This window comes from Giraffa tippelskirchi, chromosome 7 (assembly GCF_054371585.1).
Source record: "Giraffa tippelskirchi isolate mGirTip1 chromosome 7, T2T-mGirTip1v1.2.pri, whole genome shotgun sequence".
Taxonomy (NCBI): domain Eukaryota; kingdom Metazoa; phylum Chordata; class Mammalia; order Artiodactyla; family Giraffidae; genus Giraffa; species Giraffa tippelskirchi.
Genome location: NC_137281.1, coordinates 78,938,156 through 78,960,623, shown reverse-complemented (window position 1 = coordinate 78,960,623; position 22,468 = coordinate 78,938,156). Strand labels below are relative to the sequence as shown.

The following is a 22,468-nucleotide window of genomic DNA, read 5'->3' as shown; positions in this document are numbered from 1 at the left end:
AATTTTGGTGAAAACGAGAACTGTGGCAGCTCTTCATTTTAAGACTAGGGAAAGGGAAGCTGAAAGGAGGAAAACGGACCCAAGGTCATACAACACACGATGCACCTAGGACTCTGACTCTAGGCCAAGGCTGGTCTCACCACATCCCATGGTCCATCTCAGGCAAGAGGAAGGATGGGTAAGGGACTTCTGAGTGGCTCCATGCTGTGAGACCCAGGAAAAACCTCCCTTGGGGGGGACAGGGGCAGCTTCATGGAAGGATGTGGCACCTGAGCTGAGCCCCTAAGGATGCACATGTCCTGGGCACAGAAGTTGGGCTGGGCCCTGAGGCAGAGAGAACCTCCTCTTATTCGGGAGCAGCTCTCTCCTCGATCCTGGGATCACCCCTGGGATGTCCAAGAAGGACAATTTCCCCAGACTATCTCCCAGAGAGGCGAGACCCTCCCCTCTTGGGCCTCACTTTCCCCGTATATAAAATGAGCAGTCTCAGGCTCTGCACACATTTCCATTAACATGAGCTAACCTGGACTCCTGGCACAGCCCTGTACCCCCCGGGGACCCTGAGTTTTCCCCACATCTACATCCCCCTGTTGGTTTCCCCTGCCGCCTGGCCTTGCTGGGTGCTGAGCTCCTCTGAGGTGGGGCAGCCAGACATCTGCTGATCCATGAATATTCAGGAAGGAATTGGAGCCTTCTCTGGGCTCCCCGGCCAGCCACAGCCCCTCTGGCCGCCATCCTGCCCACTGGAGCCCAGGCTGCTGACAGATCCAGCAGCTGCTCGGGGCCCCAACTGTTCACATTGTTTGTTCACCACGGCGGGGGATTTTCCAAGCCCCGGACATGCTTTGGGGGGCAGGGAGGCTGCTGGAGGGCTCAGGGATTCGAGTCATGTGGGGCTTTTCTCCCCTGAAACTCAAACCGACTGTTCGGTGGCGGCTGGAATGGGGCATTTGGAAGCCGCTGGGCTGAGAGCCCAGGCTGGCCTTGCCCCCACCGCGTTTGCATCAGAATCTAGGGCCTCAGATAGACAAGGGACTGGATGTTGAGAATAGTGATTTGCATTTGTACATCCCCTTCCAGTTTATGAAGTCGAAGTATTAGTCATTCAGCCGTGTCCAACTCTTTGCAACCCCATGGACTGTAGCCCACCAGGCTCCTCTGTCCCTGGGATTCTCCAGGCAAAAATACTGGAGTGGGCTGCCATTCCCTTCTCCAGGGGATCTTCCCAACCCAGGGATCAAACCCAGGTTTCCTGCATTGCAGGCAGATTCTTTACCATCTGAGCCACCAGTGAGATCTCCAGTTTATGAAGTGCCTCTAAAGAATGAGTTCCCTTTCCTTGGTTGATGCCTGTTAGGCTTTGAACTGGAGCCCTGCCCTCCATCATCTGGTTTAATCCTCACAGGCTCCATAGTATCACCTTCATTTTACAGATGTGGAAACTGAGGCCCCAGAGAGGTGAAGTGGCTTGTCACATAGCTAATAGGTGGAGCAGCATGATTGGAACCTTGATCTTCTGCCGCAGGATCAGGTGCTCTTTGTGGCTTCCTTCCCCAGTTTGGCTGGAAACAGTGCTGTCTTCTTCTAGCTGCACCCTCTAGTACTGCTGAACCCAGTTGTGTAGTTGAAGGTACCTACAGAGCCTTTAAGAAAGGCAGAGAGGCCTGTTCAGACCCCCTCTGTCTGTCTGTCTTCCCACTGCGGTGTCCTGGCTTCTGCCCTGGCCTCTGTATCTCAACCTGTCAGGATTTCTCCCCTCAGTCTTTATCCTATTCAGGGTTTTAAGTGTTGGCATATATGTGTCTAGGTGTTGATGAGTGTAGCAGAGATTTGAGTGCACCTGTTTAGGTGTGGAAATTATCTATAGTTTTTTGTGTGTGTCTAGATGATACAGGCTTCCCAGATGGCTCAATAGGTAAAGAATCCACCTACAGTGCAGGAGATGAGAAGACACATGTTCGATCCCTGGGTCAAGAAGATGCCCTGGAGGAGGTATTGGAAACCCACTCCAGTATTCTTGTCTGAAAAATCCCATGGACTGAGGAGCCTGGTGGGCTACAGTGCATAGGGTCGCAAAGAGTCGGACATGACTGAAGTGACTGAGCACAGCACAACTAGATGATACTCTAAATCAATTTAGGAATAGGTGTGTCCAGTTCACTGAATAATCCTGCCATCATAGAATCTCAGACATCACTTGCTATGTTTGAGTAAACATGAGCAGGGCGAGGGTGAGGGCAAAAAACTCCCAAGGCCGCACAGCTAGACTGTGACAGGTCCAGGTCTAGAACTGAGGGTCACCTGAGTCCTTCACCATTGTGCTTTCTGCGTGCCCCTGACTGGACTCTGTCATCCCTGGCCTGCCTGGTAATGAGTATGGGCCATTGTCCTCACCTCTCTCCCTGACTCACTCTCAGGCACACTGTGGTGCCTTTAAGCAAGGTGTCAGGCCAGAGGATACAAGGGGACCTTCAGCCTTGGAGCATCTATGGGACAAGGAGGCAGCAGGCCAATCTTGAGGGTGATACAATGGGAAGAACCAACAATTTCCCTGTGAATAATGGTTACTGGCCTGGCTGAGATATTGCTTAAAATGATAAACATTGGCATTTGGGTGTTTTTGCCTTGACCCTGGGATGGCATTCCCTGCCTCTGTTGTCCTCCTGCTTCACCTCCTGCTCCCTTCCTCCACTGCCCACCTTTGCGGCCAGGGTGGTGTTGGAGCTGCAGGCTCTTACAGGGCATCTGCAGAGGGTCGGGGGCCTGGGTTCTGTGCTGGCTCACTGTGCAGCTCTGGAGGAATCAGGTGCAGGGAGGAGAGCTTAATTCTTGCAGATGCTGCAGCAGAAGTGGGTTGGACAATCATGGTTGAGACAATCTGCAGGATTCCAGGAGAGGGAATGACATTACTGAGCCAGGTCAGCCACTGTGCCGCTCTCCCTTACCACACAGCATCTCACTGACCGCTTACGGCAGCCTTTTGAAGAACGAATGACTATGTCTTTTTAAATTGAGAGGCAATTCACATGCCACAAAATTCACCATTTAAAGGGTACAAATCAGTGGGTTAAGTTTATTCACAATGTTGTGCAACCATCACCACTATCTAATTCTAGAAACATTTTCAGCACCCAAAAAAGAAACCTTAGATGCCTTAGCCATCTCTCTTCATTCTTCCCTCTCCCCAGTCCCTGGCAACCATGAATTTATGGTCTTGTCTCTATGGATGTGTCTATTCTGGACATTTCATAGAAATGAGATCACGTTATACAATATGTGGCGTTTCATAACTGGCTTCTTTCACTTTGCATAAAGTTTTCAAGGTTTATTCCCTCTGAGGCAAATGTCAGTACTTCATTTCTTTTGATAGCTGAGTAATATATTTATCCATTCATCAAGTGATTGGTCTTCCCAGATGGTGCTAGAGGTAAAGAATCCACCTGCCAGTGCAGGAGGCATGAGACTCAGGTTTGATCCCTGGGTTGGGAAGATCCCTCTGGAGGAGGGCATGGCAACCCATCCCAGTGTTCTTGCTTGGAGAATCCCCATGGACAGAGGAGCCTGGTGGGCCATAGGGTCGCACAGAGTTGAACATGACTGAAGCGACTTAGCATGCATGCACACACAGGTGATTGGGCATTTGAGTTGCTTCTACGTTTTGCTAAGAACTGTGTTATTTTGTGGATGAGGAAGTTGAGTGGGGCTGAGGGGTGGGCAAGATAGGTGCGAAGTGCAGCCGTTGGCCCAGGATCACAGTTAGTGATCTCGGCTCTGCCGGGATCCAAACACAGGGTTCCTCATGAGCCCTCTTTCTCCGAGGTTTGTCCCCAACCCTGGTGCGAGTGATTCAGGAGCTGGAGGCTGTGGGATGTAGAAGGACACACTCTGATGGCCCTGGTGTCCCTCCTCTACGCAGGGGAGCAGCCATTGCCCCAGGAGACGACCGTGTCGCTGAGCTGTGGAGCAGGGCCGCTGCAAGTAATCCTGGGCCCAGAGCAAGCCCTGGTGCTGGACTGCAGTCTGGGGGCGGCTGCCACCGGACCCCCCACCAGTGTCACGTGGAGCAAGGATGGAGGCGCCCTCCCTGAGCACCAGCACCTTCGCCTGCTACCCAATGGCTCCCTATGGCTGTCCCAGCTGCCAACAGTAGATGGCGCTGACGAGGCAGACCCTGGGGCTTCAGAGGTCATTGAGGGCAGCTATTCCTGCTTGGCCCATGGCCCCCTCGGGGTGATGGCCAGCCAGGCTGCAGTGGTCAAGCTTGCCAGTAAGTGCTACATCTGGGGCTGAGCTGAGACCCACACGACGTGGGATGTGGGAACTGGGATCCGCCACTAGTTACTTGCGCAAAGGCTTGTCTCTGAACCACCCCCCCTTTCCCTGCCTCCTGTCCTGCTCAGTGGGTCCCTTCCTGCTATTATCTGTCTCACTGTTCAATAGTCTCACTTCTTCCCCACTCTTCTGCTGCTCCTCTTTTTCCTTCCCTGTGACTTCGAGAGTCTAGACGTGTGCTTTCCTTCAGGAAGCCCACTAGAGAGACTTGTAAGAGTGTCAGGAGCACAAAGGTGCTCCCCATGCCCATAGCAGGTGGAGTGTGTGGAGCCGAGCTGCACTGTCCAGCCACCCCTTGGCGGGGCTCTTAGGAGGCATAGATCACCATGACATAATTTTGAGGCCAGAGGAGACACTGTAGTCTGACATAAGTAAGGCGGGGAAACTCATCTGACCAGTCATCGCCACTTATCCTTTGCCTGCCTGTCTCCGCCAGGCTGAATTTCCTCCGCTCGTGTTTCTGTCGCCTTGTGTCCCTCAGTGTCTGTGTGCATGTGTATGTCTCACCATCCGTGCTCGCTGTGGCCTCCTTTCTCATGTCCCTCTCCTGTCGCTGTATTTTTCTCACTGTCCTCATCCCCAGCCCTTGCAGGCTTCTCCCTGCACCCAGAATCTCAGACTGTGGAGGAGAACGGGACCGCTCGCTTTCAGTGCCAAATCGAAGGACTGCCAACACCAGTCATTACTTGGGAGAAGGACCGGGTGACAGTGCCTGAGGAGCCTCGGTGAGTGTCCTGTAGGGGAGTGGGGAGTGGGTCCCAGAGGGCAGATAGGTTGGGCTCTGGGACGTTCTTGGAAACTGGGATCCTTAGAGTCAAAGTGGCTCCATTTGCCCAAACTGACTTAGGAGCCAACCACCACCAGATGCTCAGCTCATTTCTGGTCCCAAAGAGAAATTGGGCCAGAGGTTTTTGCTCCCTAGGAGAAAAGCCACCTACCAAGCTATGGGGCTTGGGTTAAGAGCAGTGATCAAGTACTTCAAAGCATATGTAACCCAACCACTTGTTTTATCGAGGAGGAGACCAGGGCCAGAGAGAAGCTGTGTTTTATCCAAGGCCACACAGTGAGGCATTGGCTGGATGTTTGTTGTTTGCTCAGGGCCAGGAGGCTGCTGGGTGGGTTTCCCTTTGCAGGTTCCTCTGAAGTTTCTACCCTAGATACATAACTTCTCTTCTTCCCTCAATTCCATCCAGTGGGGTGCAGCATCTGATAACTGGGTTGTGGAGAGCTTTTCTGTTTCACCCTCCTCGCTCCCCATAAAGGCAATGGAGCAATCCCAGGGAATGGTTTCTAGGGCAGAGGAGAAGCAGAGGCTAGACCCAGGACCTGATCACTACTGTGGCTTCCTGGGAAGGCCCAGATGTACACAGAGCATGTCCAGAAGGCATGAGGCTTGTTTGCATCCCTGGTCTTGGAATTGGTCTTGTGACTTGGCTGCCACCCCATGGATTCTTTTTTAATTGATGCACTGGGTCTTTGTTGCTGCGCGTGGGCTTTCTCTATGTGTGATGAGCTGGGGCTGCTGTCTAGCTGTGGCACATGGGTTTCTTATTTCGGTGGCTTCTTTTGTGGCTGAGAGCACGGGCTCTTTAGCACTCTGGTTACAGCAGCTGCGGCTCCCAGGCTCAGTAGTTGCAGCACGTGAGCTTAGTTACTCTGAGGCATGTGGAATCTTCCCAGACCAGGGATCAAACCTGTATCCCCTGCATTGGCAGGCGGATTCCTAACCACTGTACCACCAGGGAAGTCCCACCCCACGGATTCTTACATTTTGGAAAGGTTTCTCCAAAGACCTTTCCCAGCCGCCCTGCCATCCCTTCTGTGCATTTCTCTGGCTGTAGTTACCAGCCCACTCTCTCCTTTCCCAGCTGAGGTGAGATTCCTCAGGCTCAAAACTACTGGTTTCCAGATCTCTCTGCTCTGGAACTAACCTGTCTTCAGAGTATTGAGTTGGCCCAGCTCCTCTGGCTTTTGCCCATGTCTTGGTAGGGGTGAAAGTGTGAGAGAAACTTCTAGATAGAAAAGCTGCAGGCCACATCTCAGCAACAGCTGGAAGGGAGGAAGAAGGATGAGAAGTCAAGATGTAAGTGATCCTGTGATTCTGGTGATCAGTCAGCCCCACTGGTCCAATGGGTTGGACTAGATCGTGGTTTCCAAAGTGAGTTTTTTCTAGAATATTGGTCCCTAAAGATGATTCTTGGAAGGAAAAAAAAAAGTTTTCCATGGTCAAATAAGACCAGGAAAGTGCCTATAAATCTCCCTGTTGGAGTTGACAAGTCCCTTGAGAAGCCCTGTGCTGAGAAACCTGTTTAACTTGTTTAACCACCTTTTAGAGTCATTTGCTCAATAGTGTCAGTCGCTCAGATGTGTCTGACTCTTTGTGACTCTTTGCGAATCCATGGACTGTAGCCTGCCGGGTTCCTCTGTCCATGGGATTCTCTAGGCAAGAATACTGGAGTGGGTCGCCATGTCCTTCTAATATCCCAAGAATGAGCATTCTAGGGAGGGGACTTTGGGATTGCTAACCCAGCCTTCTCAGCACTGACATTTTAAGTTCTGTGCCTTCCACATGTGGTGCCTCTCACTGCTGAGGGTGGATGCTTCCAGGGAGTTGCTGGGTGAGAATCAAGTGAGAGGTGGGAGAGAGCAGAAAACTCTCCCTGTGTTAAAAGTCACAAGAGGTTCTGCTTAATGAGAGCGGTGTTTTCTCATTTAATCCCTCCCGTCATCCTTCAAGCTAAGGGTTTCTTATTTTTCACATTTTCCTGTGTTTACTTTGTTTATATTCCTATTAGATCCATTTTTCAAATTCATATAAACAGAGAAGAAGAAACAAAAATGACTCATCTTCTTACCACCCATAGAAAGTCTCTGTTAGTTTTGATGTCTATCCTCAGGACTTTTCCCCTATATGTTTATAAGTATTAAAAATTTTGGATTATATATACTGGGTATTTTTATTCAGTCTTTTTTATAGAAAACAAAAATGGGGTTATATTGCAACTTCTGCTTTTTTTTTCACTTAATGCATACAGAACCCCCTTCCAGGTTTGTCTGTGTGGCTGTGGCAGATACTCTTCTCTGAATTGTGAAAGGAGGGAACTGAGGATCAGAGACACGAGTCACTTGCCTCAAGTCACACAGCTACTGCCAAGAGTATCTGACGTTGGAGCCCTGGGGTGGATGATTTGGTGGTTGGGGTGGGGAAACCGCAGGGTCTGAAGAAGCTCCTGTTGCAGGTGGGCTTAGAGATGGAGTGGTCCAGTTATGCTCAGAGTAGAGAAGTTACTTCCTCAGTGTTTCTCCACAAACAGAGGAGTTCCCACACCTCCCAGCATCTAGTTAGGCCTCTCCCAGAAGACTGGAGCTGCCAGTTCCTGGACTCTGGAAGTGTTTGCCCCCAAGTCCTCTGAAAATTGATCCTCATCTATAAATAAGCCAGGCTCATATGTCCCAGCACATTGTGTGTGGGGTGGGGGATAAATACCTAAAACAGCAACTTGATTATGCCCAAGCCATGTATTTTTACACATGCCCAGATAGAGTTCATGTACCAATATGCTATTCATAAACTCAACTCAGAGGTTTGAAGGAGACCATATGCCCAGGTGTAGGCTGTGCACATGTGCAGTTAATAAGCACACTCTGTCAGGATCTGTATGCATATTTTGGGTACTGACGGCGAAGTCTAGACCCTAAGGCAATTGCCTGATACTTACACTAATTTCTAATGAGAGGGGATCATTTTTCTTCCACAGGAACCAATAATCACCAAGAGCAGCGTTTCCCAAATTACAGGCACTCACAAACTCCTGTCATAATCTTGGCCATCCCTAAGCCATTTATATGATCGCTCACTTTATACATTTCTTCAAATCAACTCTCTCTTTTGTAACTTTTGTGTGTGCGTGCTAAGTTGCTTCAGTCGTGTCCGACTCTTTGCGACCCTATGGACTGTAGCCTGCCAGGCTCACCTGTCCATGGGATTCTCCAAGCAAGAATACTGGAGTGGGTTGCCATTTCCTTCTCCAGGGGATTTTCCAGACCCAGGGATCGAACCTAGGTCTCTCGCATTGCAGGCAGATTCTTTACCGCTGAGCCACCGGGGAAGTCTGCTTTGTCACTTTGGTGGTGGTGGTTTAGTCGCTAAGTTGTGTCTGACTCTTTCGACCCCGTGGACTGTAGCCTGCCAGGCTGCTCTGTCCATAGGATTCACCAGGTAAGAATACTGGAGTGGGTTGCCATTTCCTTCTCCAGAGGATCTTCCTGTACTCACACTTTAAAATGAACGGATTTAATTCCTGCAGGATCCCTGGTCCAGTCCTCTGCCCTACCCATCTCCCAGGGTCCATCTTGTGTCAGCCTCATGTGACCCTCAGCTCAGGTCCCTTTTCCTGGGGTGGATCTCTGAATGGCTCTGGGAGGGGCGCCTTGGCCCTCAGGAAATTCAGAGCAGCTCTGTCATTTCTTCTCTGCTCTTGAATCCCGGGATTCAGGTGTCCTTTTGCAGGTACAGGAAGCAGGCTCAGGCTTGGAAAGAGAATGGTCCCTCCCTTTTAGATAGAGGTTGCTTTCATTCTGTAAGTAGCTATTTTATTTGAAGTCATTTTAAAATTATAAAATATACTAACTTAAAGGAGAAAAAGTCACCTACAAACTGATCACAGATAGCTATTACCATGATCTTATGTGAGCTTATAACACATTAACAGGGTCGGGGGTGTGAAATAGGTAGGAATTATGAAGCTCGTTTTTCAGATGAGAAACCTGAGGCCTGGACATGGGATATCACTTGCTAAAAATCACACATATTGATTCTCTCCACTATGCCACAGCTGCTTTTATTCCAGAGCCAGGAGTTACAAAATAAAGTGTACAAGAGCACATGCTTTTTTCTGTTTAAATTTTTTTAAGTGTTATATTCCCAAACTAATAAATAAATGTTCACTGTAACTAAGAAATTTAAAAACAGAACAAAGAAGAGCCCCCCAGTAATCCCCCTTGCTGAGAAAACCTCCGCGAATGGCGTGAGCTTTACCACCCTTGACTTTTTCTACGCACGTCCTAGTGTATCATGTATCTATTTTCCAAAAATAGCATTGCTTCCTAAACACTGTTTTGTGATTTCCACCCCCACCCCTCCACTAACCAATGTGTCTTGGACATCCTTCCAAGGACAGAGCTTTTGAAACCACATTTTTAACAAAGCAGAAAAATATTAAATGAACATTAAAAGTGGTTCCATCTCACTTCTTTGGCTGTAGCAAATGCAGCAACAGCACCACATCCAAGGAAAGGTATCCATTCCTTTGTTCATTCATTCATTCAACACACATAATTAAGGCAATATTACTTGTCAAAGGAGGTATTAGCTCTTGAATTGTTGTTTTTGTTGTTTAGTCGCTAGGTTGTTGTTTTTTGTGACGCCACGGACTGTAGCCCTCCAGGCTCCTCTGTCTATGGGGTTTCCCAGGCAAGAATACTGGAGTGGGTTGCCATTTCCTCCTCCTGGGGATCTTCCCAACCCAGAGACCAAACCCATGTCTTCTGCATTTACAGGCGGATTCTTTACCACTGAGCCACCAGGGAAACTCTTGGATACCTGGAGCAACATTTCCCTGGAAAGACCAGGAACCTTTGGGGTCAGGAAGTGTGGGCAGCTATTGAGACTGAGGAAGGAGGAAAGGTCTTAGAGAATATAAGGTAGAGGAGACCTGGATGTGGGTGGGGGCCTTGTTTCCGAGATGGATCCTTGTCTTTCCCATCAAATTCTCCGTGGTGGCAGGCTGGGTCCTGGCCCAGGATTTAGCTCTAGACACCCTACACCTCCTCATCACCTCTCCCCTGCTGGCCCCAGCACTGCTGCGGGCAGCTCTTGGAGCTGAGGATAAGACTCTGGGGGCAGAGTTGAGTTTGCCTGTGGGATGAGGGAAAGAGTGATGAAGGTTTATGTTTTTGTTCTAAGTCTTTGGGCCACAGCAGATTTCTAGGCTTATGGCCAGAATTCTCTCCCAACACCCTTGAGCTAGTACTTTTCTCCTGTGTTTAGATTTTCTCATACCCTGCTTTTCCCACGAACCAAGGGATCTTCGCATGCACAGCTGCCCCATTCCCTCCCTGACCTTGGCCTAGCATCCACAGTGAGAAACTAGAACTCTCACCCTCGAGCTGACTCTGCAGAGATCACAGCTAGCAGATTCAGGAAGACCCACTCCCTCCCTGCTGGGGCCAGAGCCCATTCTGCTTCCCACCACCCAGGCCCCCATGGACATTTCTCTACCTGGGATTGCACTGTCTCTAAGCAAGATCTCTGGGCTCTTCTAGCCCAAATTGCTTTCCAACCCTCACCAAAAGGGCAGACAGCACCACACTCATCCATCCTGCCCCTCCTCAGTAATGTACATGTTGACTGGTGGGGGCATTGCTGGGACCACATCCCTTCCACTGGCATTGTTAGCCATCTAATGGCTGCTAAGACAGGCAGGTGGGAATAACGTGGGATTTGGCACCAGGAGATGTGGGTTCCAATTTTAACTCTGCTTTAACTGTGGGACCCTGGAAAAATACCCTACTCCCTCCAAGACTTGGTTTTGTCACCAATAAAATGAAGGCTATGATCCCCTCTATCTCTTAGACTTGTTTCAAGGTTCAGATTGAGATCATGTGACTAGAAGGGATTTTATCAGAGGAGAGAGAAGGTAATACAGGCAGGAGGTAAACAAATTCAAACTTTACAGAAGGTTATTTAATGAAAATAAAGTCTCCTACTGAGAGCTCCCCGGATCACAGTTTCCCTCCTAAGACAACCACTATGACCAGGAACATTCCGTGAAAAAGCATATAAGTGTACATGTCCTCCACACACTGTTCTGTACCATACATATTTTGGAGATGGTCTTGTATCAGCACACAAGGAGCTGCCTCCTTTTAACAGCTGCCTAGCATTCCATTCTATGAATGTACCCAAACCAATTTAGCTAGTTCCCACCCTACAGATGGACACTTGGATTGTTGCCAGTCTTTTGCTATGGCAGACAGGGTTGGAGTGAATATTGTTAAACATACGTTTTGTGTATGTGTATGAGAATATCTGTGGGATGAAGTCCTTGAAGTGATGTTTCTGGGTCTAAAAGGTGCATGCAGGTTTGATAAAATACTTATTTGGCTGTGTCGGGTCTTAGTTGCGACGTAGCTGTGGCTCACAGGCTCTAGAGTGTGGGCTCGGTAGTTGGAGAACGCAGGCTTAGTTACCCCGTGACATGTGGAATCTTAGTTCCCTGACCAGGCGTAGAACCCAGATCCCCTGCCTTGGAAGGCGGATTCTTAACCACTGGACCACCAGGGAAGTTCCAGTATCTTGTAGTTTTAACTTGCATTTATTACGAGTGAGCTTGAAAGTAAGCCACAGTAGGCATTTCAGGAGGGAGGGCGAGGTGGGTTCAGGACAGTTGGGGCACCGCCTCCCTCCCTGTAGAGCTCCTGTCCACCTCACAGGTGCTGTCTGTCCCTTCCCAAGGCTCATCACCCTTCCCAACGGGGTCCTCCAGATCCTGGATGTACAGGAAGGCGATGCAGGCTCCTACCGCTGTGTGGCCACCAACCCAGCACACCAGCGCTTCAGCCAGGAGGCCCTACTCCGCGTGGCCCACAGAGGTAAGGGGGCTTGCCGGGTGGGGCAATCAGCCATCTTGGAGCTGGGAGGGGCCTCAAGTGGTCCAAGACCTGCCTTCAAATAGGTGACAGATGAGGCCATGAAGCCCAAAGAAGGCAGTGCCACCCAGGTCAGAGATAGCACTCTGGGCAGGAACCCAAGACTTTTGGTCCAAGGCTCTCTTCCTGCTGAGACTGTTTCCGTGGGTGGATGGAGTGTCCAGGGCTGGGTTTGGGTGCCGGAAGGTGAGGTGTCTGTGGAGAGGGTAAGTGCCTGCCCCTGCACTGGGGGAGCTGCCCTGTGCTGCTTGCTATGCATCTGGCTCCTAATGGTCTGGGACTGTTCTTTCCATTTCTCTGAAAATCTCCCGTCCCAGAGTGATGCGGTAGGAAGGACACAGGCTTTGGGGTCAGGACGACCTGGTTTGAATCCTGGCTTCTCTACTCACCATCTGTGTGACCCTGGGCTCCTTATCAAATGTCCAGCCCAGGGGGGTGGTGAGAATCGCTGAGATAGGAATGGGAAGTGCCTGGTGCCTGGCAGGTGTTCAATAGATCTCACTTCAGGCCTCCCGCAAAGGCCTCTATCTTGCCTTCCTTTGCCAAGGCAGCTCCCCTCAACCCCCACCCCTCTGCTCATCTCTTCCCATCCCCCTCTCATCCCATCCACTTTCACTCCCACCCTACTTCCTGGGGCTTAGCTGATGAGCTGAGTCTGGTTTGCTGCCCCTTCAGTGCCCAGGGTCTCTGCCTCCACCTGCTGGACAAACTGGGTATTTACCATGCTGACCCAGGGACCCAGGGTCATGCTGAGAACTTGGCAGGGAATGGGTACCCGCTCGGGGCGCTGCCAAGCTGGCAGAAGCTCGAGCCCATCCCCTGCCTTTTCCACATGGGAACTGAGGCGCTCCGGGGAAGGGACTTGCCAGAACTAGAAACTCCAACTATTGACTTCAAGTCCAGACTGCAAGTCTACTCTTGACCCTGCTGGTTCTCTGCCTTGAGGGTGCCTTCCCTCCAGCAGGAAGAATGGGGGCGCTGTGTCAGAGGCCCGGTTATTCCTCTCTGGCTCCCAGAGAAAGACCCCTGAGTTCCAGTCCCAGCTCTGTTGAACTATGCAGCTGCTTTCCCATCTGTCCGATGGAACCCTGGCTGCCCCACCTGTCTCACCAGGTGACTCTGAGCATCAGGTAAGGGGCTGAATGTGAAGACGCCTGATGGTAAGGCTACCTCTCTCCAGGGTCCCTGGCATCCGCCGGGGGGCAGGACGTGGTCATCGTGGCAGCCCCGGAGAACACCACCGTGGTGTCTGGCCAGAGTGTGGTGATGGAGTGTGTGGCCTCAGCTGACCCCACCCCTTTTGTGTCCTGGGTTCGACAGGGTAAGTGGAGGGAGGGGACTTGAAGGCATGGGAGAGGAAGGGGGTGGCATTGCACACACCCCCAAGTCAAGGATCTATAAGGGTGACCACAGTATGGTCACCAACCTTTGGTGTGGCAGGAACTGACTTCTGTCCCCGGGTGGAGTGTGGGTAGAGGAGCCTGGACCAAATTAATCAATCTGTATAGCAAGTTTCCTTTATGAAGCCCACTCAGTCTGCCACTCACAAAATCACTCTTGAGCCTTTTCTCGGGGGTGGGCACTGGGCTTTGTGCCCCACCTTCTATGTTCCCAGTCCTTACAACAGTGAGTGTGGGGCCAGTGAGTCAGGTAGAACTTGGACTCTCTGCTGGCCTAACTACACAGCCCCGCCTGTCCACCCAGTCTGCTGCTGCCTTTGTGTGCCTGGCTTCACACTGGGCACAGTGAGTGAAAGACCCAGGTGAGAGATGGGGCCCCTGCCCTCTGATCGCACAGTCGGTGTAAGGGAGATAAACACATATCCATGAAGAGACACTTGATGGTATCAGGCAGCAGTGATGCGTGCCAAGTGGGGCTGCATTACAGAAGACGCTATCAGGGTAATGAGAGCGCCGGGCCAGCATCACCTTGTAATCTGCTGATCACGAAACTCACTCTCCTGCCAGAGCCTCCTAGAGCTGTTGGAAGAGGTTAAGGGCCAGGCTGTTATTCCTGGTGGGCAGATGAGGAAACTAAAGCTCAGAAAGGCAGGTGGAAAGCCAGGACCCAAACTTTAGAGCCTGTTGTTTTTCCGATACACCACCCCCTACAGCCCTGTGTGGAAGAAAAGCAAGGATTACTTGTTTTCATTTGTCAATAAGAAGTGACTTGTCCCAAGTTGATGGCAGAAGTAAGTCTTAAATCCAGCTTTCTCTTCCTTGGTTTTTGTTAAGTTTGTGTCTCACATTCAAGACTATATAAGGATGACTACATAGAGTTTAAAGAAAAATAATAACCCAAGATGACTGCATAACCCCACCGAGCTGATGAGAAAGAACAGTGCTGGTTATCTGTGCCTCCCTGACCTACCCGACCTCACTGGACTCGTGACACTTGCCTAGTTAGGGGAAATCCTAGGCCAGCAGGACCCTTATAGTATTATTGGGGTAAGCCTGTGATGTCGCCCAGTTCTATCATCAGTTCAGTTCAGTTCAGTCGCTCAGTCGTGTCTGACTCTTTGTGACCCCATGAATTGCAGCACGCCAGGCCTCCCTGTCCATCACCAACTCCCGGAGTCCACCCAAACCCATGTCCATCGAGTTGGTGATGCCATCCAACCATCTCATCCTCTGTCGTCCCCTTCTCCTCCTGCCCGCAATCCTACCCAGCATCAGGGTCTTTTCCAATGAGTCAACTCTTCGCATGAGGTGGCCAAAGTATTGGAGTTTCAGCTTCAACATCAGTCCTTCCAATGAACACCCAGGATTGATCTCTTTTAGGATGGATTGATTGGATCTCCTTGCAGTCCAAGGGGCTCTCAAGTGTCTTCTCCAACACCACAGTTCAAAAGCATCAATTCCACGGCGCTCAGCTTTCTTCTCCATCCAACTCTCACATCCATACATGACCACTGGAAAAACCATAGCCTTAACTAGACAGACTTTTGTTGGCAAAGTAATGTCTCTGCTTTTAAATATGCTGTCTAGCTTGGCCATAACCTTCCTTCCAAGGAGTAAGCGTCTTTTAATTTCATGGCTGCAATCACCATCAGCAGTGATTTTGGAGCCCAAAAAACTAAAGTCTGACACTCTTTCCACTGTTTCCCCATCTATTTCCCATGAAGTGATGGGACCAGATGCCATGATCTTAGTTTTCTGAACGTTGAGCTTTAAGCCAACTTTTTCACTCTCCTCCTTCACTTTCATCAAGAGGCTCTTTAGTTCTTCTTCACTTTCTGCCACAGGGTGGTGTCATCTGCATATCTGAGGTTATTGATATTTCTCCCGGCAATCTTGATTCCAGCTTGTGTTTCTTCCAGCCCAGCGTTTCTCATGATGTACTCTGCATGTAAGTTAAATAAGTAGGGTGACAATATACAGCCTTGACGTACTCCTTTTCCTATTTGGAACCAGTCTGTTGTTCCATTTCCAGTTCTAACTGTTGCTTCCTGACCTGCATACAGGTTTCTCAAGAGACAGGTCAGATGGTTCTATCATCAGTGTTTCTCAAATCCTGACCAGGCATCAGGATGACCCAGGGAGCTTCTTCAAACTGCAGACTCCCTCCCTTCACGCCTGAAGGATCATGACCCCGGATTCTTAATGTTTAACAAGTTCCTAAGGTCCTTGTCAGAGAAGGCAATGGCAACCCACTCCAGTGCTCTTGCCTGGAGAATTCTAGGGACGGAGGAGCCTGGTGGGCTGCCATCTATGGGGTCACACAGAGTTGGACACAACTGAAGCGACTTAGTAGCAGCAGCAGCAGCAGCAAGGTCCTTGTACCAAAAGTGTAGTCTTTACCTACCTCCTGGGCGAAGTTAGAAATGCAGAATCTAGGGTGCCTGATGCCTCTGCATCTTAACCAGGTCTCTTGCGATTCTGTGATTTGTTTGCACAGTGGGGATTTGAGAATTGCTGTACTAGAGGGTCCGGACACTGTGGTTCTGGGATCTCACTTGGACAAACTCTGCTAATAGCAAACTTAGAAGACAGAGACTGGCTTCACTCCTGACCCTGGGCGCTGTTCCTTTTCCAGGAACTTACTCCACTAAGTCTGGAGAAGGAAATGGCAACCCACTCCAGTATTGTTGCCTGGAGAATCCCATGGACAGAGGAGCCTGGTGGGTTACAGTCCATGGGGTCGCAAAGAGTCGGACATGACTGAACGACTGACACAACACAACAACTCCACCAAGTCAAGGGAGGGGCATGGCTTTTTTGTTTTGTTTTCTTCTGATGGCAAAAGTTGTACATATTCATTATAGAAAACTAAGCAAAAGCAGAAACAGGAAACATCCCACCACTGAGAGATTAAATTGCTAACATATGATTGTGTTTTCTTCCAGAGTTTTTTTCTATGCACATGTATATTTTTCCCCCCAAATAAAAGCATGCTGTATTTACAGTTCCAAGTCTTGTTTTCATTCAACAGTATATCATAAGCATCTCCCCATCTTTATTTTATTTAATTTTTGGCCACACCATGCTGATTGTGGGATCTTAGTTCCCTGACCAGGGATTGAACCTGTATCTCCTGCACTGGAAGCTCAGAGTCCTAACTACTGGACTGCCAGGGAATTCCCTCTCCATCTTTAAAGCTTTTTCAAAGAATAATTTTAATAACTGATAAGCCATCATTTGAGTGTAGCCATAATTTAATTTTTGAAGCCTTTCCCAGTTGTCCACTGTTACACAGTTAACACTGAGGTGATCAGCACTGTTAACAGTGCCCCACCACAGGATGCCCACAAGTGGAATCCTGGCTTCAAGGTCAAGCTGGAGCCCCTGTATAGCCCTATCCGCATGTACCCTTTCTCAGGCATTGCAACATACTGTCTTTAAAAACTTTCCCACCTTAATAGGTGAAAATGAACATCTGTGTTTTGATGTGCATTTCTTTGGTTTTGTGAAGTAGAATAGTTTTTTTGTTTCTTGGTGGTTTGCATTTCAGCTCCTGACTTAAGGCAAGGGCTTTCAAAATGGTTCTCACTTCACATCAAAATAAGTCTGCACGTACTCAGAGCTCTGGTTATGGTGCAGACCTTTCCAGCCATATCTTCATCATAGCCCTGGGCTGAGATCATATGGCAGGAGTGTGGCCTTGAGAGAAATGAATTTAACAGTAATGGTAATAGTTGTTAACTGAGTAGTGTTCGGAGCACCTATTAATGTGCCTGCATTGTGTGGGCCAGTCTCACGGACCTTATTGATTCCACCCTCAGAACAGTCCTTCCAGCGAGGAACTATCTCCCCATTTTAGAGACAGAGACACTAGGGCTCAGAGGGGATCATTGATCTAGCAAGTGGAGGAACTGAGATCCCAACCAGAGACTGGTAGGTTCTCTTAACCCGGGTGGAAAGGGCCCCCCCACTCGAGGTCCGAAGTCCGGAGAGTGGAAGGAGGGGCAGCCCTCAGCTCCCAGCTCCAGCACTCTCCCTCCTCCCGCAGACGGGAAGCCCATCTCCACCGATGTCATCGTCCTGGGCCGCACCAACCTACTCATCACCAGCGCGCAGCCCCGCCACTCTGGCGTCTACGTCTGCAGAGCTAACAAGCCCCGCACGCGGGACTTCGCCACCGCAGCCGCCGAGCTCCGCGTGCTGGGTGAGGAGGGGTGGAGGGTGAGATGGGGCAAAGGACCGGGGAGCAGGTGTAGGGGGAGACTGCATTGGGGCGGATTAGCTGGAGCTGAGCGAAGGAGGAATAGGAAGTGGGAAAACGGACAGGTGGGCGTATCAGAGGGACACTGGAGGCGAAGGTGGAGAATGAAAAGGAGAGATAAGGTTGAAGGGGGCGGGATCCCAGCACCTGGGGAGGAGTCCTTCGTAAGGGGGTGGGGTGCCTTGGAGGGGACAGACTAGGTAATTAGAGGAGACAAGTGTGGGAGGAGATTGAAGGATGGAGTTGAGGAAGAGGAGAGGGGTGATAAAGGGCATTGCTTGGGTTATTGGAGAGGTGGTCTGGGTGGGCAACCCGGGTAATGTGGGAGGGATGAGAGTGAGGTTATTGGTGGGGTACATCTGATAGGTGTGGGGTCCTGGGAGGTAGGGGAGACGGAATAAGTGCGAGAGAAAGGTTAGATCCTGGAGAAGCCAGGGTACTTGGGGAGGCCGGGGAGGCCCGGAGAGAATGGTCAGTGTAGGGCCGGGGTAGAAGGAGGGTATTTTGGGGGGACGGGTGAATCAGGGAGAGGTGAGAATGAGTGAGGGGCTGCGGGAGTCCCTTGGGTATTTGGAGGCGGGGGCAGGCCTCTAGCGGCGGGAGCGCGCAGTCAGCGTCCCCCTCCGGTCCCCCAGCCGCTCCAGTCATCTCGCAGGCGCCGGAGGCGCTGTCGCGGACGCGGGCCAGCACCGCGCGCTTCGTGTGCCGCGCGTCCGGCGAGCCGCGGCCGTGGCTGCGCTGGCTGCACGACGGGGCGCCGCTGAGGCCCAACGGGCGCGTCAAGGTGCAGGGCGGCGGCGGCAGCCTGGTCATCACGCAGATCCGCCTGCAGGACGCCGGCTACTACCAGTGCGTGGCCGAGAACGGCGCGGGAACGGCCTGCGCCGCTGCGCCGCTGGCGGTCGTGGTGCGCGAGGGGCTCCCCAGCGCCCCCACGCGGGTCACCGCCACGCCGCTGAGCAGCTCCGCCGTGCTGGTGGCCTGGGAGCGCCCGGAGCTCCACAGCGAGCAGATCATTGGCTTCTCCCTCCACTACCAGAAGGCACGGGGTGCGTCTGCGCGGCGCTAAGACACCCCAGCAAAGACCTACTGCAGGGGCTGCCTCCGCCGGGGGTTGGGAGGAAGGGACGCGGCACAGGCTGGATGATTGAAGGGCTGCCTTTGGGGATAGGATGGGATGGGGTGGGAGACCTATCTGTAGATAGCCACAGTTTAAAAAAGCAGTGAGGGGATGCTACTCCCAGGGAAAATGCCTCGGCATTCCTGGAGCCAGCTTGTTAATTGCAGCAGGAGTCACTTCAGTTACACGCTAGAAAAGACTTCCTAACCAGTGGGAGAAACTAATACAGTGGGACTAGATGTCAGGGGAATTTATATGCTCCTACTCAGATTATCTGGAATGATTTAGCTAGAAAGAGGCTATTCCAGGGACTGGACAGCATGAAGGATCCCCAGACAGCTTCGAGCAGGGAAGCCTCTGGCGGTGGCCCTGTGACAGACACTTTGTCCCCTAACCCACTCAGGCGTGGACAATGTGGAATACCAGTTTGCAGTGAACAATGACACCACTGAGCTACAGGTTCGCGACCTGGAACCCAACACAGACTACGAGTTCTACGTGGTGGCCTACTCGCAGCTGGGGGCCAGTCGTACCTCCTCCCCAGCACTGGTCCACACACTGGATGATGGTAGGGCCTCTGCACCTGCCGTGGGCACCTTGGGCCCCAGGGAATTCCCTGGGGATGGTAGCTTAGTTTCTCTTAACTCCTGTACGCCAAGGCACTTTTACCTGCCTTGTGCCATCTTTTGTGCCCTGTAAAGGAGTGGGCAAGGCAAGGGTTCATCTCCCTAATTTACAGTTGGGGAAATGGAGGCCCAGAAACTGAGTGACTTGCCCAAGGTCAATAATGCAGCTGAAACTTGAGCCCAGGTTTCATGATTGCCTGTAATCAGGTGGCCCTTCTCCTCTGCACCCAGCACCATCCAGTCAGGCAGGAGCCAGTGACAGTCCACTGGATGTAGAAGATTGTGCTGGGGGAATGTCCTGGGAAGGCTGTCCCATCCTCTCCAGCTTGGGGCTCCCCTAAGAGGCTCCCTTTCCTCCCTCAGATCCTGGTCCTGGGCCTACTTCTGACTTGCCGTGTGACCTGGGCAAGTCTCTGACCGCTCCTGGGCCTCACCTTCCACGTTGGTGGAGCAGAGCTCACGCTGATGTTCTTCTGTCTCAGTCCCCAGTGCAGCGCCCCAGCTCTCCCTGTCCAGCCCCAACCCCTCGGACATCAGGGTGGCGTGGCTGCCCCTGCCTCCCAGCCTGAGCAATGGGCAGGTGGTGAAGTACAAGATAGAGTACGGTTTGGGAAAGGAAGGTGAGTGGGGGCAGGAATCAGTGAGGTGAGGGGTTGGTCAGAGCAGCTGGTGGAGTAGGACAAGGTGAACCTAGAAAAGGGGAAGGTGGGCTGGGGGTTGGGAGGGCAGGAGTGGAAGGGAAGGCTCAGTCCGAGGGCTCACTCAAGACAGGGGTAGGGCTGGGGGCTAGCCCCACCTTCTGTACAGCTGCGGCGCCTAATCCGACTGAATCCCTACCGCAGGCTCCTTGTCTGTGAAGTGAGGCAGGTGACCTAGGTAATCCCTGGGGTCCCTTCCAGCTCAGAAGGCAGATGAGGGATAGGGAGGTGCAGGGTTTGCTTGTGGGATTGAGGGAAATGAGGCATGGGTGGGGTATTAGGACAGATGTCAAGAGTCTCGGGGAGGAGGAATGAAAGAGATGAAGACATAGGAGAAGGCAATTGGCTGGGGGCTAGGGGGCCAGGGTGAGGATGGAGGGAAGGGTCAGGAAGGGGGCTTGGGTGGTCGACAGGGCTCTGGAAGAGGCGGTGCTTGGTGGCTTCACAGCCAGCCCCTCATGCCCATGCCCTAGTATGTGTGGGCTGGCTCCTGGGGCAGTGGGGAGCATGTGCCCTGATTTTCTCCACTGTGAGCTCAGGCTCATGGCTGGTGTCAGCCAGGGCCAGAGGCCTTGGCGTTCAGTGAAGCATGGGGTCCTTCCAGGCACTGAGGGGTCAGTGTTGAGAGGGCCTCAGGCTCTGATAGCACTGAGGAGCCGGGACCTGAGGTGGAAGAGTCAGTGTAGAGGGGTTAGGAGTTCTTAAGGGGGCCACCCAGAGCCAGTGTCTTCTGTCCCAGCAGATCAGATTTTCTCCACCGAGGTGCCGGGGAATGAGACGCAGTTTACGCTGAACTCACTTCAGCCCAACAAGGTGTATCGAGTGCGGATTTCAGCTGGCACAGGGGCTGGCTACGGGGCCCCCTCCCAGTGGATGCAGCACAGGACGCCCAGTGTGCACAACCAGAGCCATGGTACGGGGTCAGAGGGGACAGGTAGGGTGATGTGAGTGACTGTGTGAGCATATGCGAGCCCTTGGAACCCAGACCCAACCACCCCTTCCATCAGAGACCTACCACGGCTGCCCCTGCTCGATGGGTGACGAGGCGAAGGGCTGGCGTTTACAGACACCCCTGGGCTCATGTATCCCTTCCATCTGCTGTGTGACCTTGGACAGGCCATTCACAACTCTAAGACTTCACTTACTAATGCCAGGTGTATCATGAAGATTAATTAATATAAACAAAAGTTTGATACATAATTAGAGCTGGTTAAGTAGTAGCAGATAGGGGACTTCCCTGGCAGTCCAGTGGTTAAGAAGCCATGCTTCCACAGCAGGAGGCACAGGTTCGATCCCTGCTTGGGAAACTGATTCCCATGTGCTGCACAGCACAACTGGGAAAAATAAATAAATAAATAGTAGCTGCTTCTGTGCCTATGACTGTTGTGGGTTTTGTTGAGAGGCCCAATAGTAGAGTGGTTAAATGAAGACAAAACCTGGCACATATACTATCTGTGTCACCTTGGGCAAGTTACTGGACTTCTCTGAGCCTCGGTTTTCTTATCTGTAAAATAGGGACACTAGTATTTTTGTTATTTTGTAGATAGGTTGTGAGAATAGTTAAAATACGTGCTATGAAGTGCTTAGAACAGCATCAGACACACAGTGAGCCAACCCACTCTCAGGCTCAAAGTAGGTCTCCCCACTCCGGTGGTTCCATCCCTCCTTCCTGGCTTCAGCAACTTCTCTGATCCCCTTGCCTGCCAGTGCCCATGCCTTCATCCCTTCAGAAGATTTATAGAGCCCTCCTCTAAGTCAGGTATTGTCAGCCCTGCCCCAGAAGTGCTCTTGGCTAACCTCTTTGCAAATCCCCAGGAGACGTCCCTGCGTTCCCAGCACTCTGGGCTTATGGAATAGTGAGTTCTCCGCTATACTCAGCCTGGCCTGACCCTTAGGCTGGTGGCTGAGTGGTGAGATATATTGGGAGAACTCCAGCAAGGGCCTCACTCAATGCTGTCTTCCTGCTTTCTGCTTCCTCATGCTTCTTCCCTCCTCCCTTCCCCGGCCTCCTCCTCTTCCTTCTCCTTCATTCTCTTACTCCTCCTCCCTTCCTGCTCCTCTGCCCCCAGTCCCTTTTGCGCCTACAGAGCTGAAGGTACGGGCAAGGATGGAGTCCCTGGTCGTGTCATGGCAGCCACCCCCGCACCCCGCCCAGATCTCTGGCTACAAACTGTACTGGCGAGAGGTGGGAACGGAGGAGGAGGAGATGGATGGTGAGAGCCCTCCAGGGGGCCATGGAGACCAGGCGTGGGATGTGGGGCCCGTCCGGCTCAAGAAGAAAGTGAAGCAGTATGAACTGACCCAGCTAGGTAAGGAGGGCC

At 51.6% G+C, this 22,468-nt stretch overlaps 1 protein-coding gene across 3 annotated transcripts in view; it reads left to right on the top strand.

Moving 5' to 3' along the window:
- The window catches only part of IGDCC4 (immunoglobulin superfamily DCC subclass member 4), a 40,203-nt gene that overhangs the window by 6,218 nt on the left and 11,517 nt on the right, over positions 1 to 22,468 (top strand). For 2 of the 3 annotated variants that reach the window (XM_081513775.1, XM_081513777.1), the window contains exons 2-11: positions 3,917 to 4,267; positions 4,916 to 5,057; positions 11,849 to 11,985; positions 13,223 to 13,363; positions 17,491 to 17,646; positions 18,339 to 18,752; positions 19,227 to 19,391; positions 19,932 to 20,069; positions 20,890 to 21,060; positions 22,217 to 22,456. In XM_081513775.1, coding sequence (XP_081369901.1) covers positions 3,917 to 4,267; positions 4,916 to 5,057; positions 11,849 to 11,985; positions 13,223 to 13,363; positions 17,491 to 17,646; positions 18,339 to 18,752; positions 19,227 to 19,391; positions 19,932 to 20,069; positions 20,890 to 21,060; positions 22,217 to 22,456 — 2,055 coding nt within the window. Of the gene's footprint in view, positions 1 to 3,916; positions 4,268 to 4,915; positions 5,058 to 11,848; positions 11,986 to 13,222; positions 13,364 to 17,490; positions 17,647 to 18,338; positions 18,753 to 19,226; positions 19,392 to 19,931; positions 20,070 to 20,889; positions 21,082 to 22,216; positions 22,457 to 22,468 lie in introns of all 3 variants that reach the window. The other variant, XM_081513776.1, reaches the window with a different exon arrangement.